Source organism: Symphalangus syndactylus, chromosome 17, assembly GCF_028878055.3.
Source record: "Symphalangus syndactylus isolate Jambi chromosome 17, NHGRI_mSymSyn1-v2.1_pri, whole genome shotgun sequence".
Taxonomy (NCBI): domain Eukaryota; kingdom Metazoa; phylum Chordata; class Mammalia; order Primates; family Hylobatidae; genus Symphalangus; species Symphalangus syndactylus.
Window position 1 is genome coordinate 34060241 of NC_072439.2, and position 14989 is coordinate 34075229.

Sequence of the window (14989 nt, forward strand, 5' to 3'; positions counted from 1 at the left end):
AAAATCAAATAAAGAGCCATTGAGCTCAATAGTTAAAAAAAAAAAAAAAAAAAAAAGAAACTGGTAGGTGGAGGTTTTGGGGAGCCGAGTGCCACTGCACTTCAGCCTGGGTGACAGAGTGAGACTTCGTCTCTAAAAAAAATAAAAGACCCAGATTCTTACCTGCAGGTTGACCTGTTGACCCTGAGTGAGTGGCTTTACCTCTCTGAGCCCCACTTTCCTGGAAGTGAGATATAAAGGGACTTTGGCAATATGTTCTTCTGGGTACCATGGTAACGTAGTCTTGCCAATTATGAAGGGTGTGACCTCCCCCAAAAAGTTAGAGCAGAGATGGCCACCCAGTGACTAGAGACTCCTTTTTTTTTTTTTTTTTTTTTTTTTGAGACAGAGTCTCACTCTGTTGCCCAAGCTGGAGTGCAGTGGCATGATCTTGACTCACTGCAACCTCGGCCTCCCAGGTTCAAGCAATTTTCCTGCCTCAGCCTCCTGAGTAGCTGGGATTATAGGCATGCACCACCACACCCGGCTAATTTTTTTTTTTTTTTTTTTGAGACAGAGTCTTGTTCTGTTGCCCAGGCTGGAGTGCAGTGGCGTGTTCTCAGCTCACTGCAACCTCTGCCTCCTGGGGTTAGAGTGATTCTCCTGCCTCAGCCTCCTGAGTAGCTGGGATTACAGGTGTACGCCACAATGCCTGGCTAATTTTTGTATTTTTTAGTAGAGACGGGGTTTCACCATGTTGGTCAGGCTGGTCTCGAACTTCTGACCTCGTGATCCGCCTGCCTTGGACTCCCAAAGTGCTGGGATTACAGGCATGAGCCACCACCCCGGCCACACCTGGCTAATTTTTGTATATGTAGTAGAGACGGGGTTTCACTGTGTTGTCCAGGCTGGTCTCAAACTCTTGACCTCAGGTGATCCACCCGCCTCGGCCTCCCAAAGTGCTAGGATTATAGGTGTGAGCCACCGCGCCCGGCCTGGAGACTCCTTTGTGTTCCCCAGTCTCCACCAACCGGTAAGTACATAGCGGTGATGTCGCCGTGGAGCCCGTACACAGTATTCCCCTGGAGGCTGCACTCACTGCTGGTGCTGGGGCGTATAACTTACTCTCTGGAGAGCCCCGTGGGGTGGTCTATGAGCTTTTCTGCCAGCAGGTGCAGCCCCTTCTTCACCCTGCGATCTGAGAGATGCCATCAAGCACCGTGCCTCTCTCCTTATCCAAAGCTGAGGCTCTGGACTTAAATTTCAGGCCCCCATTTCAGACCCAACCTCTGGACCTTGAATTTTTTTTTTTTTTTTTTTGAGATGGAGTCTTGCTCTGTCTCTCAGGCTGGAGTGCAGTGGCGCGATATCAGCTCACTGCAAGCTCTGCCTCCCAGGTTCACGCCTTTCTCCTGCCTCAGCCTCCTGAGTAGCTGGGACTACAGGCGCCCGCCACCACGCCCGGCTAATTTTTTGTATTATTAGTAGAGACGGGGTTTCACCGTGTTAGCCAGGATGGTCTTGATCTCCTGGCCTCGTGATCCGCCCGCCTCAGCCTCCCAAAGTGCTGGGATTACAGGCTTGAGCCACCGCGCCTGGCCATGGGACCTTGAATTTTATTCACCACTCTCCTTACCCTCCCAGTGGGGAGATGGCTTTGATGATGCATCCTTGTTTCCTTCTTCCCTCCCATCCCTATCTCTTCCTCTTCCCTCTCCCCACTCCTCTCTTACACCTATTTTTCAAAAATTAAAGAAAATGTTTTTTAAACCGAAGCCCAAGAAGCATTGATCCTTCATGTATTTTTGCCTCCCCGTCCCCCATCCTTCCCCATGCCTCCCACCCTCCTCTGTGTCTCCCACTTTCCCATTTTTCCTCACCCCTCTCCCAACCCTCCTCAACTCTTCTTTTCCCTTGATTCTGGATCCCTTCTTTCTTCCTCACCTTCCTCATATCCCCTCACCCTTTCCTGTGCTTAGATGCAGGTTACAAGCTGCTGTGCATGGCACTGGGTCTGGCTGATGCCTACATGCTCTCAGAAGGCTGCACCTTTGCTTGAGACATCTGTGGACCCCATGCTGTGTCGCTGGGCCTAGGTGGAGGTGTGGTGGAGCTGGAGGGCAACCTGGCTTTGCTTGGTGTGGAGGGACAAGGGTCCCCACCTCAGCGCACCTACCACCAGCTGGTGCCAGGCAACCAAGGGGCAGCAGCCTGGGCCAGCTGGGACTGTTTGGTGGCATATCTGGATGTCAGGCACTTGGAGCAGGTGCTGGGGGATCTGAAGGATGTGAAGGGCCAGGTCTGAGATCAGCCACTTCCCACTAAGAGGCCCCTCTATCCTGCACCCCAGCAAACACATGGGGCTCTGTGTCAACTTTCCAGGCTGTAGAAGTGGGCCATTCTTTGTGTATGTGTGTAGTAAAATATATATAACATACAATTCAGGGACATTGAGTACATACACATTGTGCAACCATCAGCACCATCCATCTGCACAACACTTTCATCTTTCTTTCTTTTTCTTTGAGACAGAGTCTCGCTCTGTTGCCCAGGCTAGAGTGCAATGGCACAATATTGGCTCTACTAAAAATACAAAATTACACAGGCATGGCAGCGCATGCCTGTAATCCCAGCTACTCAGGAGGCTGAGGCAGGAGAATCTCTTGAACCCGGGAGGCAGAGGTTGCAGTGAGTTGTGCCACTGCACTCCAGCCTGGGCAACAAGAGCAAAACTCCATCTCAAAACAAAAACAAAAACAAAAAACCGAGATGTTTATAGTTAAGGAAACAAATTAATAATAATAACAAAAAAGATAATACCGATTCTTACAAAATATAGTAATTAAGAAAATCCTTTATCACAAACCCTTGTAGCAGAGCACATCTCTCCATATATACAAGCATTATACCTAGGGTGAATGTGTTCCTCTTCTTACTTTTTTTTTTTTTTGAGACAGAGTTTCGCCGGGCACGGTGGCTCATGCCTGTAATCCCACCACTTTGGAAGGCCGAGGGGGTGGATCACGAGGTCAAGAGATGGAGACCATCCTGGCCAATATGGTGAAACCCCATCTCTACTAAAAATACAAAAATTAGCTGGGCGTAGTGGTGTGTGCCTGTAGTCCCAGCTACTCGGGAGGCTGAGGCAGGAGAATCACTTGAACACGGGAGGCAGAGGTTGCAGTGAGCCAAGATCACGCCACTGCACTCCACCCTGGTGACAGAGCGAGACTCCGTCTCAAAAAAAAAAAAAAAAAAAAAAGAGACGGAGTTTCACTCTTGTCGCCCAGGATGGCGTGCAGCAACATGATCTCTGCTCACTGCAACCTCTGCCTCCTGGGTTCAAGCGAATTCTCCTGCCTCAGCCTCCTGAGTAGCTGGGACTACAGGCACCCACCACTATGCCCAGCTACTTTTTGTATTTTTAGTAGAGACGGAGTTTCACCGTGTTGGCCAGGCTGGACTCGAACTCCTGACCTCAGGTGATCTATCTGCCTAGGCCTCCCAAAGTGCTGGGATTACAGGCGTGGTGAGCCACCGTGCCCGGCCCCTCCTCCTACTTTCAGGAACATCCTACTCTGTCTATGGAGCAGCTATTCTTTCACCACTTTACTTTCTTAATAAACTTGCTTATACTTTGCACTGAGACTAGCCCTGAATTCTTTCTTGCATGAGATCCAAGAACCCTCTCTTGTGGTCTGGATTGGGACCCCTTTCCTGTAACAAATGCATTGGCTGCCGGGCGCGGTGGCTCACGCCTGTAATCCTAGCACTTTGGGAGGCAGAGGCGGGAGGATCACGAGGTCAGGAGATCGAGACCATCCTGGCTAACACAGTGAAACCCCGTCTCTACTAAAAATACAAAAAATTAGCCGGGTGTGGTGGTGGGCGCCTGTAGTCCCAGCTACTTGGGAGGCTGAGGCAGGAGAATGGCGTGAACCATTTTGTTAACAAAATAATTTTCTCATGTCTAATTCTCAGTCCATATTTGTATGTCCCAAAATGTCTTTCACAGCTGGTTTGTTCAACCAGTCAATGAAGGACCAAACATTGCAGTTGGTTGTTATGTATCTAAAGTCTCTCAATCTTGATCTTCAGACCACCTTCAACCCATCTCACCACATCCTTCCCAAGCCCTTTGAGCCAGCCAACCCCAACCTGCCACGTACTTTAAAAAAATGCTCCTTTTTTTCCCCACAGTCAACTGCTTCTCTGTCCCTGGAGCTCTTCCCTTTATTCTGCAAGGTCATCTTGAGCACATCCTTCTGCTCCGTGAAATCCATTCTCCTCTCCCTTTCCCTCCCTCTGAGCTTAACCAGCTGCCACCGCAGGCTTCTGCCTTTCTTCACAGTGTGGCCAGAACTTGGTTCTGCCTGCTAGCAGAGAGCAGGGCCGCTGTCTTCCTCTCCTTGCAGCCCCCGAGCCTAGCACATGCCTGGCATCTAGTGGCAGCACAATAAGGAACCTGATGAATACTCCTTTCTTCAGCTCTCCGCTCCTCCTCCACAGCCTGCCAGCCATGGTCAGGAAGAGCAAGGTCCGGAATGGGCTTGGTGTGTCCCGCGGGAAGGCCGTGATCCTGGAAGGTGCTTCTCAGCCCAACCCGGATCTCCTTCCTTTAGCTCTAGAGACTTCTTTCCTTCTTTGTGTACACACATACACCAAGACTCAGGAAGTGGTTCTTGAGGCAGGACCTTAAGAGCCCAAGGAGTGGGGCCGAGGCTGGAGGTGTGGGGGTGTGACGGCCTGTCCTACTCTCCGGCCTGTTCAGATCAGCTCCTTCTGGGGACCACCCCTGGCACACAAGGGAGGGAGGCAGCTTGATCCCCCTAGCCCGCTTCCAGCCCTCACCTGGCTTTGTCTTCTGGGATAAGACGGGGAAATCCAGAGGATGTAAGCCTCTCCTGCCTTCGTGTCTTCCCCCAAGCCCTCGGTATCACAGACGGATGCAGGAGCTGTCCGGGAGGTTGGAAGCACAGACCTTGTCAATCCTCCCCTAGAGGGCGGGACCCGACGCGGACGTGTCTTGATTGACTGGGTAGCGTGGCTTCGGGGAAGGGCCTCCTCCCCTTTTCTCAGACTAGGAGCCCTGGAAAATGGAGAAGCTGTGCTAATAGAGGGGGGCCAGAAATCCCCACTCTAGCATGCTCTAGAATGTTGGGAGACACCCAGGATGTGAGGCCAGGGACTTTCTGGAAGTGTTTGTTCTGGCCCCACCCGACCCCAGGCAGTCCCCAGCTGTCTGCACAGTCGGATGGGGAGGGGGCTTGCACAGAGTTGGAGCCAGAGGAGAGAGCTGGGCTACGGTAGGATGGGGAAACCTCACAGACCACATTGTCGCCCGGCCTCAGCTCTCCGCCCCGGCGCTCAGAGGGTAACTCTCACCCACCTCGTCCGCTTCTCTGAACCAGAGTGACCCAGGCAGCGCTCCGCCCCGCTCTCCTACCCCGAGTTGGCACGGAGGTATAGCGCCAGAGGGGGGCCCCAGGCGCCCCGAGGTCTTGCCCTTACGGCTTTCCCTGTGCGGGGGTGGGCGCCTTCTTCCGGGTAGGGGCCACGTGGCCCTGGCCAGGCGGGGGGCTCGGCCCACCCCGCGCTGGGCCCAGTGACTCAGGCCGCAGCTGTTCCCGCGTCACATGAGGGAGGCCGGCGGCCACTCGGCGGGGGAGGGGACCGTGGCTGGAGCCCGGGGCGGGGCCGCGCGGCAGGCGGGGCGGGAGCCGGGGGGCGCAGCTAGAGAGCCCCGGAGCCGCGGCGGGAGAGGAGCGCGCAGCCTTGGGAAGCCCAGGTGAGGCCGCGGGGACCCGGCGGACTTCGGCGCGGGCTGGGAGAGACCACCGGCAGTCCCTTCCTCCAGGGCTCTCCCCAGGCCCGCGGAGACTCGCCCGGCGCTCTCTAGCCGCCTTCGAGCAACTTTGCTTCGAAGTTCCCTGGGCCCGGGCAGGGTGTGGCGGGGGTGCTGGCTGCACTTTTTTTTTTTTTGGTGGGCGGGGAGGTCAGAGCCCAGGGGAAAGGGGCTGGGGCGGGGGTCGGGGTTGGACTGAAGACCGTTTCTCCAGGCTGGGTGTTGGGTGGGGAGAGGGCGTTTGACGCCCGGAGACTGGCGGGCCGAGGGTCGGCGTCAGGCTCAAGGCCCTGCCAGCGCCCTTGGATCTGTCCTGGGCCCCAGAGGCGGCGGGGCGGGGTCCGGGTTTCGCGGCCGTCGCCCCCACCCCTCTCCTGCGGGTAAAGAGGGGGCTGGGAGACGTGGATCCGACCGCGGGTTTCCGGGTGGGAGGGGCCGGGAATCGGGGCCGTGCAGGGAAGCCCTCGAGGGCCGGCCGGGAGCCCGGAAACCGAGGTCCCCCTTCGGCCAGTTTTAATCCCCCGCCCTCCCCTCTGCCCCAGGCCCGGCAGCCATGGCGGTGGAAGGAGGAATGAAATGTGTGAAGTTCTTGCTCTACGTCCTCCTGCTGGCCTTTTGCGTGAGTGGCGAGGGGTCCTGGGGGGCGCGCCGGCAGGGTGCGGGGAGACCTGGCTCCACAATGGTGAGGGCTGAGGGAATGAGAATTAAGGCAGCTGGAGACCAGATGTGGAAAGAAAGCCAGGGAAAGACAGAGCGGCCACTCCCTCCTCCAGTTTTCCTGGACACCTGAGGCTTGTTTCCACCGAGAATGGCCATCCTGGGTGTGCAGCAACCCCTACCCCCATCCCTCCTGGCCCTTCCTGTCTGGTGACCCAACCACTTGTGATATGGGGCAGTGGGGCAACCAGCCAACCGCCTGATGCTATCGCCACGGGGCTTCCCTTCGCTCTCCCTTCTCCCGTCTCTTCCTCCCCAACCCTCTCATGTCTCTCCAGTCCCTCTCCCCCTTTCCCTCTTCCCAGCCCTTGGGGGTGAGGAAGGGCTCTGCCGACTTCAATTTGCTCCTGCCCTGGGCTCCTGGCTTGAGAGGCTACTGTTTGTCTAGGGACGGGCACATCACTCTTGCCCCCTTTTCCTCTTCCCTTCTCCTGGCCTAACTGGCCAGAGGAACCTGAGTCACAGCTGATGCGCGCGTGGGATGTGCACTGGAGGATAGTGAGGGGGCAGTTCTGGGAGAGAATTGAGCTGGGAGCCCTGGAGGCTGTAGAAAGCCTGTGTCAGAAATACGTGCCTTGGGGTCAAGGCTTTCTGGGAGGTCTTTGAATTTGGTCATGTCCCTGATTAAAGAGCCGGGAGGGGATCAGGGGAGGTAGGGGCAGGCAAGGATGGGTCATTCCCCTTCCCCACAGCCAAAGAAATTCCCTGGAGGTGTGAGAATCTCTCTTCCGGATGGGGTCAAGTCTGTGTCCTCCACCATGGAGGGCCACTGTGTTGTGGATCTGGCCTAATCCTCACGTGATTTCCTCTTAGGCCTGTGCAGTGGGACTGATTGCCGTGGGTGTCGGGGCACAGCTTGTCCTGAGTCAGACCATAATCCAGGGGGCTACCCCTGGCTCTCTGTTGCCAGTGGTCATCATCGCAGTGGGTGTCTTCCTCTTCCTGGTGGCTTTTGTGGGCTGCTGCGGGGCCTGCAAGGAGAACTATTGTCTTATGATCACGGTGAGTGGGGGGTGGGACCAACATGGGTGGTCTGGGACTGCCGAGCTTGGTTCAGGCTCAGGAAGGTGGGTGAGGTGGGTGGGTGAGGAAGACCTTTGTGAGTGTCCAGGGACCAGCTGTGCCAGAACGGGCCCCTGTAATGCATAGACTCCAAACTTGACTCCCGTCCTTTGCTCCTGCAGTTTGCCATCTTCCTGTCTCTTATCATGTTGGTGGAGGTGGCTGCAGCCATTGCTGGCTATGTGTTTAGAGATAAGGTAAGCAGGGAATAATGGGAAGGGCCTGCCTCAGCCGGGTCTGGGACCCAGGTGCTTGAATTCTGACGGCAACAGTGCTCCTCCGTACTCTCAGGTGATGTCAGAGTTTAATAACAACTTCCGGCAGCAGATGGAGAATTACCCGAAAAACAACCACACTGCTTCGATCCTGGACAGGATGCAGGCAGATGTGAGTGGGATTGTTGGGAGCAGCGGTGGTGGGAATAGAGAATTCTCATCTCCAAGGCTGGGTGTGGTGGCTCATGCCTGTAATCTCAGCACTTTTGGAGGCCGAGGTGGGCAGATCACCTGAGGTCAGAAGTTCAAGACTAGCCTGGCCAACATGGCGAAACCCCGTCTCTACTAAAAATACGAAAATTAGCCAGGTGTGGTGGTGAGTGCCTGTAATCCCAGCTACTTAGGAGGGTGAGGCAGGAGAATCGCTTGAACCTGGGAGGTGGAGGTTGCAGTGAGCTGAGATCGAGCCACCGCTGGGCACTTGTCTGGGCAACAGAGCAAGTCTCTGTCTCAAAGAAAAAAAAAAAAGAAGAATTCTCATCTCCATATTGAAGGTGAAGGTTCACTTAACAACCTTCTCCATATTTCCTCCCTCCCTCAGTTTAAGTGCTGTGGGGCTGCTAACTACACAGATTGGGAGAAAATCCCTTCCATGTCGAAGAACCGAGTCCCCGACTCCTGCTGCGTTAATGTTACTGTGGGCTGTGGGATTAATTTCAACGAGAAGGCGATCCATAAGGAGGTAGGGAGGAGGCTGGGTATGGGACTTGGGAAACCTGGGAAATGTTTTAGAAAGCAGGAGACCCAGGATGGAGGTGGACAGGGTCAGGGATGGGGAGGGGATCTGGAAATGCTAAGGGTGGGGTGAAATGTACAGGGGCAGGGAGGAGACTGATGGACCAGGGGAGGGGGTTGGGGTGGGAAGTTTGTGATGGTGCTTTTGTCCTTTGTGCCTGCCACCCTTCAGGGCTGTGTGGAGAAGATTGGGGGCTGGCTGAGGAAAAATGTGCTGGTGGTGGCTGCAGCAGCCCTTGGAATTGCTTTTGTCGAGGTAAGAGATAACCCTGAGCAGGGGCTGGGACTCTGTCCAGGGTGCCTGGAGGGAAGGGGCCGAGGGGAGGAGGGTGCTGAGCAGGAGGTACTGGCCTGGGAGTGTGTGTTTGGAGTCTCTTCCATGGGTCTGGGGTAGCTAGCCCTTCTGACTCCTCTCCACCCCCGTCCCCATCTTTCCTTCTAGGTTTTGGGAATTGTCTTTGCCTGCTGCCTCGTGAAGAGCATCAGAAGTGGCTATGAGGTGATGTAGGGGTCTGGTCTCCTCAGCCTCCTCATCTGGGGGAGTGGAATAGTATCCTCCAGGTTTTTCAATTAAACGGATTATTTTTTCAGACCGAAAAGAGAGATGGTCTGAGTTTGTCTTAGAGTGATGCTTGATTCCTTCCTTTCCTTACCCATGTTCTCTGTCCTCTGGGACCTTACTGCATGTGTATTTCGAGAAGGTCTATTTTGGGGGGTGTTTGGGAAAGGAGGACTTTGCTGAAGGTGTTGGTTGGGCAGGCAGTGGGAGAAGTGAGGATCCAGAGACTGTGGTGCTTTCTGCCCCCTAGTCTTATGCTGCCAGGCTCACTACTAACATTCATGAAGCCATCTGCTGCATAAGTCAAAGCAGCTCCCCAGAAAGGTCCCACCTGGGAGAGCCCAGCCCACATCTGCCTTGGATATCTTCCTGGCCTTCTGTGCACCGCTAAGGGCCCAGCACCTCCCTTCCTGGCCAATCCGCAAGGGATCCAGCTCCTTTCAAAGTGTGATAACTTGCCTTGACACCTGTGTGGCCAGTGTCCTTAGCAGGAGAATTTATCTGAATATTGCCTTTTCTTCCATGGAAGCCACCCAGCCTGGCCCGGAACCCTCTTCATCACCTGCTCTTCTCCCCCAAGAAATATAAAGACTATTCCCAGTACAGACACTGAATTGCAACCTTACTCCCCTTCAGAAAATAAGGGAAACGTATCAAAGTGCCCTCTGATGGCCACTCCTTGAGGTGCAGCTGTAGATGTGAGGCAGTTCCCTGGCGCCCCACTGTGGGTGCTAGCTGTTTTGCAGGCACTGAACAGGCCAGAGACCGTGAGCATGTTGGTTTGGAGTAGTTGGCACTTAAATGGGGTCAGCCTTCCACTGGGCGCATTTCTGCCCACCTTCTTTTTATTTTTTAAACAATACACTCTTGTTAGTGCTTATTTTGTGGCAGGCACCAGGCAGTACCAGGGTGGGGGCAGAAATAAATCAAAGTCCTTGTCCTTGAAAAACAATCTGTTGCTGGAAGGCTGGATTCAGTAGACTGCTTGGGCAGGCTTGGGAAGGACCCAGGTGAGCACAGCATCCACCAGGCTGGCTGGCAGGTAGGAGGCAGGCAGCCAGAGCAGCTTGGCATCCCAGCCTGGGCTGTAGCGGGTTCGGGGGTGTCGAGCAGTCAGGGCATGCTCCAGGCATCGGCTCACCTTGGTTAGGTCCGGGTCACAGATCAGGTTCATGATGCGCTGTTGCATTTTCAGGTCTGCAGCCCCATAGGTGGTTGCAATCAGTTTCCCTTCCTCACTCCAGCTCATCTTAGGTACTGTCTTCTGGGGCCCTGGGCTTATCACCCTCAGTCCTCTCCTCAGTGTGGGGAGTGGGCAGGTTCCACATGGCCTGGGCACCCTTGTGACATCTTGTCCACCCTCAACCCTGCCCTGGGTGCGCCACCCGCCTCCCAGCAGGCTTATGCAGGACTGGCCTTTCTGGTACTCGTTTCCCTTCATGTGCCCCTGTGTAGGCCTGGCTACTCACACTTGGTAAGGAAGGCCCCCCCATAGTGGGCCTGTGTGGCAGGAGGTAGCCGTGCCCAGCAGGCCTGCAGGGTTTTCTCCAGACTCTCCAGGTTGGTCACAGGGGTTCGGAAGAAGCCAGGCTCCACGATGGAGACTCGTATCCCAAAATGAGCTACATCGCGCCTAAAGTGGGAGAGAGGGAAGTTGCTGGGTTCTTGCCCTATAGGGAGGGGACTTTGAGGGACATGGGTTGGGGAGCTGAGAAAGTTACCACAGAACAGGGACAAGAGTTTTGATGGAGATGCCTACTGCCCCGGGACAAGGGTCAAGTGGGGTAGAGGGAGGAAAGTATTTCTGAGGTTTGTTTTCTTTGATCTAGAGCAGGGGTCAGCACATTTTTTTCTTAAAGGGCCAGAGAGTTAATATTTTAAGCATGGCAGGCCAAGAAACAAAATTAATGATATTATCAGGTACTTATATAACAGTTTACAATGTAACCATTTAAAATTAAAAAAATCATTATCAGCTGGTAGGCAGCTGGCCAGCTCTGGCTTGAGTACTGAGTTTGCTGATTCCTGACCTAGAGGAACCCCATTCACTTGCTCCCAAAACACAGGGTTGAGCCCTGAGTGCTGGATATTGAAGAGTATAGTCTCATATTTGCTGGAGGGTAAGCTGATGGGGAAAGTGGGGATACATCCCACTGCCCTGGCACAGATGTAGAAATCCAAGTATAAGTAAGGAGCAGGAGGGGAGGGGAGAAAAAAAAAATCCAAATATAAAGTATGTGTTCCAGTATGCAGTGGCTCACGCCTATAATCCCAACACTTTGGGAGGCCCAGACGGAAGCATCGCTTGAAGCCGGGAGTTTGAGACAAGTCTGGTCACCACAGCAAGACCCCATCTGTAAAAAATACTAGCCAGGCATGCTGGCACGCGCCTGTGGTCTCAGCTACTCAGGAGGCTGAGGCGGATATCACTTGTGCTGCTTGAGCCTAGGAGTTTGAAGCTCAGTGGGCCGTGACTGTACCACTGCACTCCATCCTGCGTGAGAGCAAGGCCTTGTTTCAAAACTAAAAAAAAAATATGTGTTCCATGATGCTGCCTGGAAAATTAAGGCTGAGAGACAGGGACAAAGGGAGACATTGAGGTTATTTGCTGAGTGATGGTGACAAAGGCAGGCTTCCTTAGAAGGTAGACTAAACTTAGGCGCCTTGTACTTCCGTTAAGAACTCAGGCCTTGGGCCCTGTGTGGTGGCTCACGCCCGTAATCCCAGCACTTTGAGAAGCTGGGTCGGGTGGATCACCTGAGGTCAGGAGTTCAAAACCAGCCTGGCCAACATGGTGTAACCCTATCTCTACTAAAAATACAAAAAAATTAGCTGGGAGTGGTGGCACGTGCCTGTAATCCCAGCTAATCGGGAGGCTGAGGCAGGACAATCACATGAACCTGAGAGGCAGGGGTTGCAGTGAGCTGAGATCTTGCCATTGCACTCCAGCCTAGGCAACAAGAGCAAAACGCTTAAAAAACAACAACAACAAAAAAAACTCAGGCCCTACTCCCATTGTCCTCATCATGTCTCCTTTGTGCTTCCATGGAACTTTGAACCTTATTGTTTAAAGATGAGAGGCAAGGCCAGGTGTGGTGGCTCACACCTGTAATCCCAGCACTTTGGGAGGCTGAGGTGGGTGGATCACGAGGTCAGGAGTTTGAGACCAACCTGGCCAACATAGTGAAACCCTGTCTCTACTAATAATACAAAAATTAGCCAGGCATGGTGGTGCGTGCCTGTAGTCCCAGCTACTCAGGAGGCTGAGGCAGGAGAATCACTTGAACCCGGGAGGCGGAAGTTGTGGTGAGCCGAGATCGCGCCACTGCACTCCAGCCTGGCGACAGAGCAAGACTTCGTCTCAAAAAAGCAAAAAACAAACGCATTAAAAATGGGTAAAGAGAAGTAATCTACTTATGGTCACAAAGCTTACATGAGGGTGGGGTTTGAACCCATGAAGTCTAGCCCTAAACTGTCTCTTCTTAACTATTCCAATGTGCTGTATCTTAACCATCTCTGCTGGCCTAGGTTTGTTGAGTGGGCTGCTCTTAGTCCTGGAACCCAGAGCCCTGTACCCCTCACCTCAGGCTGTCAGAGAAGGCCTCCAGGCCAAATTTGGAGACACAGTAGCCCCCACCGTTGGCTGCCAGGCGACCCAGGACGCTGGTGATGTTGATCACCCGGCCCCGGGCTTGCTGCAGCAGAGGCAGCAAGGCAAGGGTGACCCCGATGGGACCCATTGTGTTCACATTCAGCACCCGCTGGAAATCATCCCGGGTCAGCCATGGTGTGGGTCCGATGATACCAGCCACACCAGCATTATTCACCAGACCAAAAAGCCCTGTGGGGAGATGAGAAGGATGCTGGAGGTAGGTGAGGCATTCCCACAGCCCCCTCTTCTTCCTGGGAGCATCTGAAAACTCCTCCTCAAATTGTCCCTTTAGCTTACCACAGCCCTTGCAGGTGACTCCTGGGGTCTCTGTGGGGATCAGGACACCCCACACCATATTCCTGGTGGTCTACCACACTTACCTGCTTCCTTAACGTGCATCTCCACCCATTTGGCTGCCTGCTGGACGCTCTGGGGATCAGTGATATCCAGCAGGGTGGTGTGGAGGCGGGAGGAGGCCACCCGCTGCAGGTCCTCGGCCCCGGAGGGGGTCAGGCAGCTGGCCAGGACTCGGAAGCCTCTCTGGTCCAGCTGCAGTGCCAGAAGGCGCCCAAAGCCTGAGTCACAGCCGGTGATGAAGACAAAGGCATCGCTGGCGGGCAGGCTCTGCCGGTCCCTGAGCAACCACAGCACTGCCCAGAGTAAGGCACCCAGCAGCAGAGGCAGCCACATAGCTGGAGCCCAAGTGACCTACAGGTGGCAGCCTAGGCTGGGCAGAAAAACTTGTCCAGTTTACTGCGGCCCTCAAGCCCTTTCCCCTAATACCTTCCCTAGCTGGAAGCATCTGGTGTGAGCATATTGAGAAATTATCTGGTTGGCAGATAATTGGCCAACCATGGCTCATCTGTGCAAAGCAAAGATGTGGGCAGACCCTGTATTTGTGGCTAACTTAACTAAAACCACATGAGCCAGATCCTGTGTACAGATCTGCTGTATGGAGCAGAGGCATCTTCTTCTTTTTTTTTTTTTTTGAGATGGAGTCTCACTCTGTCGCCCAGGCTGGAGTGCAGCAGAGGCATCTTCTTGCTTGCCTCACACCTTCTCTCCTTCTAAACCAGGGACACTGAACCTTCTATATGCAACCTGGGTCTTGTGTTTGGAATGATGTATAGGGCCAAGAACCCTGCATTTAGTCCTGGTGGCCTCAGGTTTGCTGTGTGATGCTGAGCATCTCACTCTCTCTCTGAACCTATTTTCTCATCTACCAAGTGGGGCTAAGACCCCACCACGTCCACCTCAGAGTTGTGGAGGATCTGAGGGGATCTAAGGGGATAATGTGTGAGGAAGCATGTTAAAAGCTGAGTTTCGAGTTGGCAATACATGTAATATCTGGCTAGTCTTCTCATAGTTCCCCCAGCTCCCAGTATCCACTTACCTCCTGTGGAGAAAGCTGGCAGGTACTACAGCGCCCGAAGCTGATTCTTTTGCTTTTGTTTAAGAGACTGCTCCCAGTTTTCCCAGCCTCCCACACTAACTACTGCTAAGGCCAAAGTCCGGAGTGGGTGGACTTGGATGCCAAGCGTATTAAGCGTATGTGTGGCGGTGGGGAAAGGACTGAGGACGAGGAGGAGCCAGGGAGGCTGGAGTTTGCCTGGCTGAAGCCGGGACTTGGCAGAGGCCAGATTTGCCTAGGCTTCCCCCACCCCTTGGCTGTCTTTCTCAGCCTGGGTTCCTGACCATCTATGTCATGGTCTCTGAGGAGGAGGGAGCTGTCAAGGATGGCAGCTGCACTGCTCTGTTGCTAATGGTTACTGGACCTGTCATTCCTCCCCCTTCTCAGCCCTGAAGTGCCCCCAGGAATTAATCTCCCACCTGGCTCAGACTCATGACACTGCTTAGTGTTAGCCTGGGAGAGGCCATGAGCACGTGGAGAGGCAGAAAGCCAGGGCTGGGGACCAGGCCTGTACCTTGCTTTGTTTCTCTTCCGTAGGAAACAAGTCCTGAATTAGGAAGCTTGGGGCAGGGCTACTAGGACCTTCTCTCAGGAGGGATGGGAACTCCCACCCTCTGCTTGCCTAACAGACACCTGCACAAGGGCCATGAAGGAGAAGAGAGTTGGGACAGTAAGAGGAAGCTAGTTCCACTGTCTACCCAAAAGGTACCCGTCCCTCAGGGAAACCACCTTTGAACCTTCCACTCCCACCCCC

General features: G+C 54.1%; 2 protein-coding genes across 6 annotated transcripts; one reads left to right on the forward strand and one right to left on the reverse strand.

The window, feature by feature from the left end:
- Positions 1 to 5302: 5302 nt before the first annotated feature.
- Positions 5303 to 9212, forward strand: CD63 (CD63 molecule). 5 transcript variants are annotated; one of them, XM_055250719.2, is made up of 8 exons: positions 5303 to 5442; positions 6367 to 6443; positions 7355 to 7543; positions 7726 to 7800; positions 7895 to 7990; positions 8420 to 8560; positions 8786 to 8869; positions 9056 to 9212. In XM_055250719.2, exons 2-8 carry the CDS (start codon positions 6378 to 6380, stop codon positions 9119 to 9121), a joined length of 717 nt encoding a protein of 238 aa, XP_055106694.1. In that variant the 5' UTR covers positions 5303 to 5442; positions 6367 to 6377; the 3' UTR covers positions 9122 to 9212. The 5 variants fall into 5 exon arrangements, with proteins under 5 accessions (XP_055106694.1, XP_063477512.1, XP_055106693.1 ...); XM_063621442.1 differs by lacking the exon at positions 5303 to 5442 and adding an exon at positions 5626 to 5767 and having other exon boundaries at positions 7365 to 7543; XM_055250718.2 differs by lacking the exon at positions 5303 to 5442 and adding an exon at positions 5647 to 5767.
- A 773-nt stretch (positions 9213 to 9985) lies between these two features.
- On the reverse strand, positions 9986 to 14950 carry RDH5 (retinol dehydrogenase 5). The gene is made up of 4 exons (XM_055250715.2): positions 13205 to 14950; positions 12755 to 13013; positions 10642 to 10805; positions 9986 to 10369 (listed from the first exon to the last, which is right to left on the reverse strand). Exons 1-4 carry the CDS (start codon positions 13512 to 13514, stop codon positions 10146 to 10148), a joined length of 957 nt encoding a protein of 318 aa, XP_055106690.1. The 5' UTR covers positions 13515 to 14950; the 3' UTR covers positions 9986 to 10145.
- Between the last annotated feature and the right edge of the window lie 39 nt (positions 14951 to 14989).

Excerpts from the sequence above, each read along its gene's own strand:
- CD63 (XM_055250719.2), top strand. The coding sequence starts at position 6,378 with ATGGCGGTGGAAGGAGGAATGAAATGTGTGAAGTTCTTGCTCTACGTC. Across the intron at positions 6,444-7,354 it reads TCCTCCTGCTGGCCTTTTGC|GCCTGTGCAGTGGGACTGAT; the intron begins GTGAGTGGCGAG and ends ATTTCCTCTTAG. Across the intron at positions 8,870-9,055 it reads TTGGAATTGCTTTTGTCGAG|GTTTTGGGAATTGTCTTTGC; the intron begins GTAAGAGATAAC and ends CTTTCCTTCTAG.
- RDH5 (XM_055250715.2), bottom strand. The coding sequence starts at position 13,514 with ATGTGGCTGCCTCTGCTGCTGGGTGCCTTACTCTGGGCAGTGCTGTGG. Across the intron at positions 13,014-13,204 it reads GATGCACGTTAAGGAAGCAG|GGCTTTTTGGTCTGGTGAAT; the intron begins GTAAGTGTGGTA and ends ATCTCCCCACAG. Across the intron at positions 10,370-10,641 it reads GGGGGCCTTCCTTACCAAGT|ACCTGAAAATGCAACAGCGC; the intron begins GTGAGTAGCCAG and ends ATGGGGCTGCAG.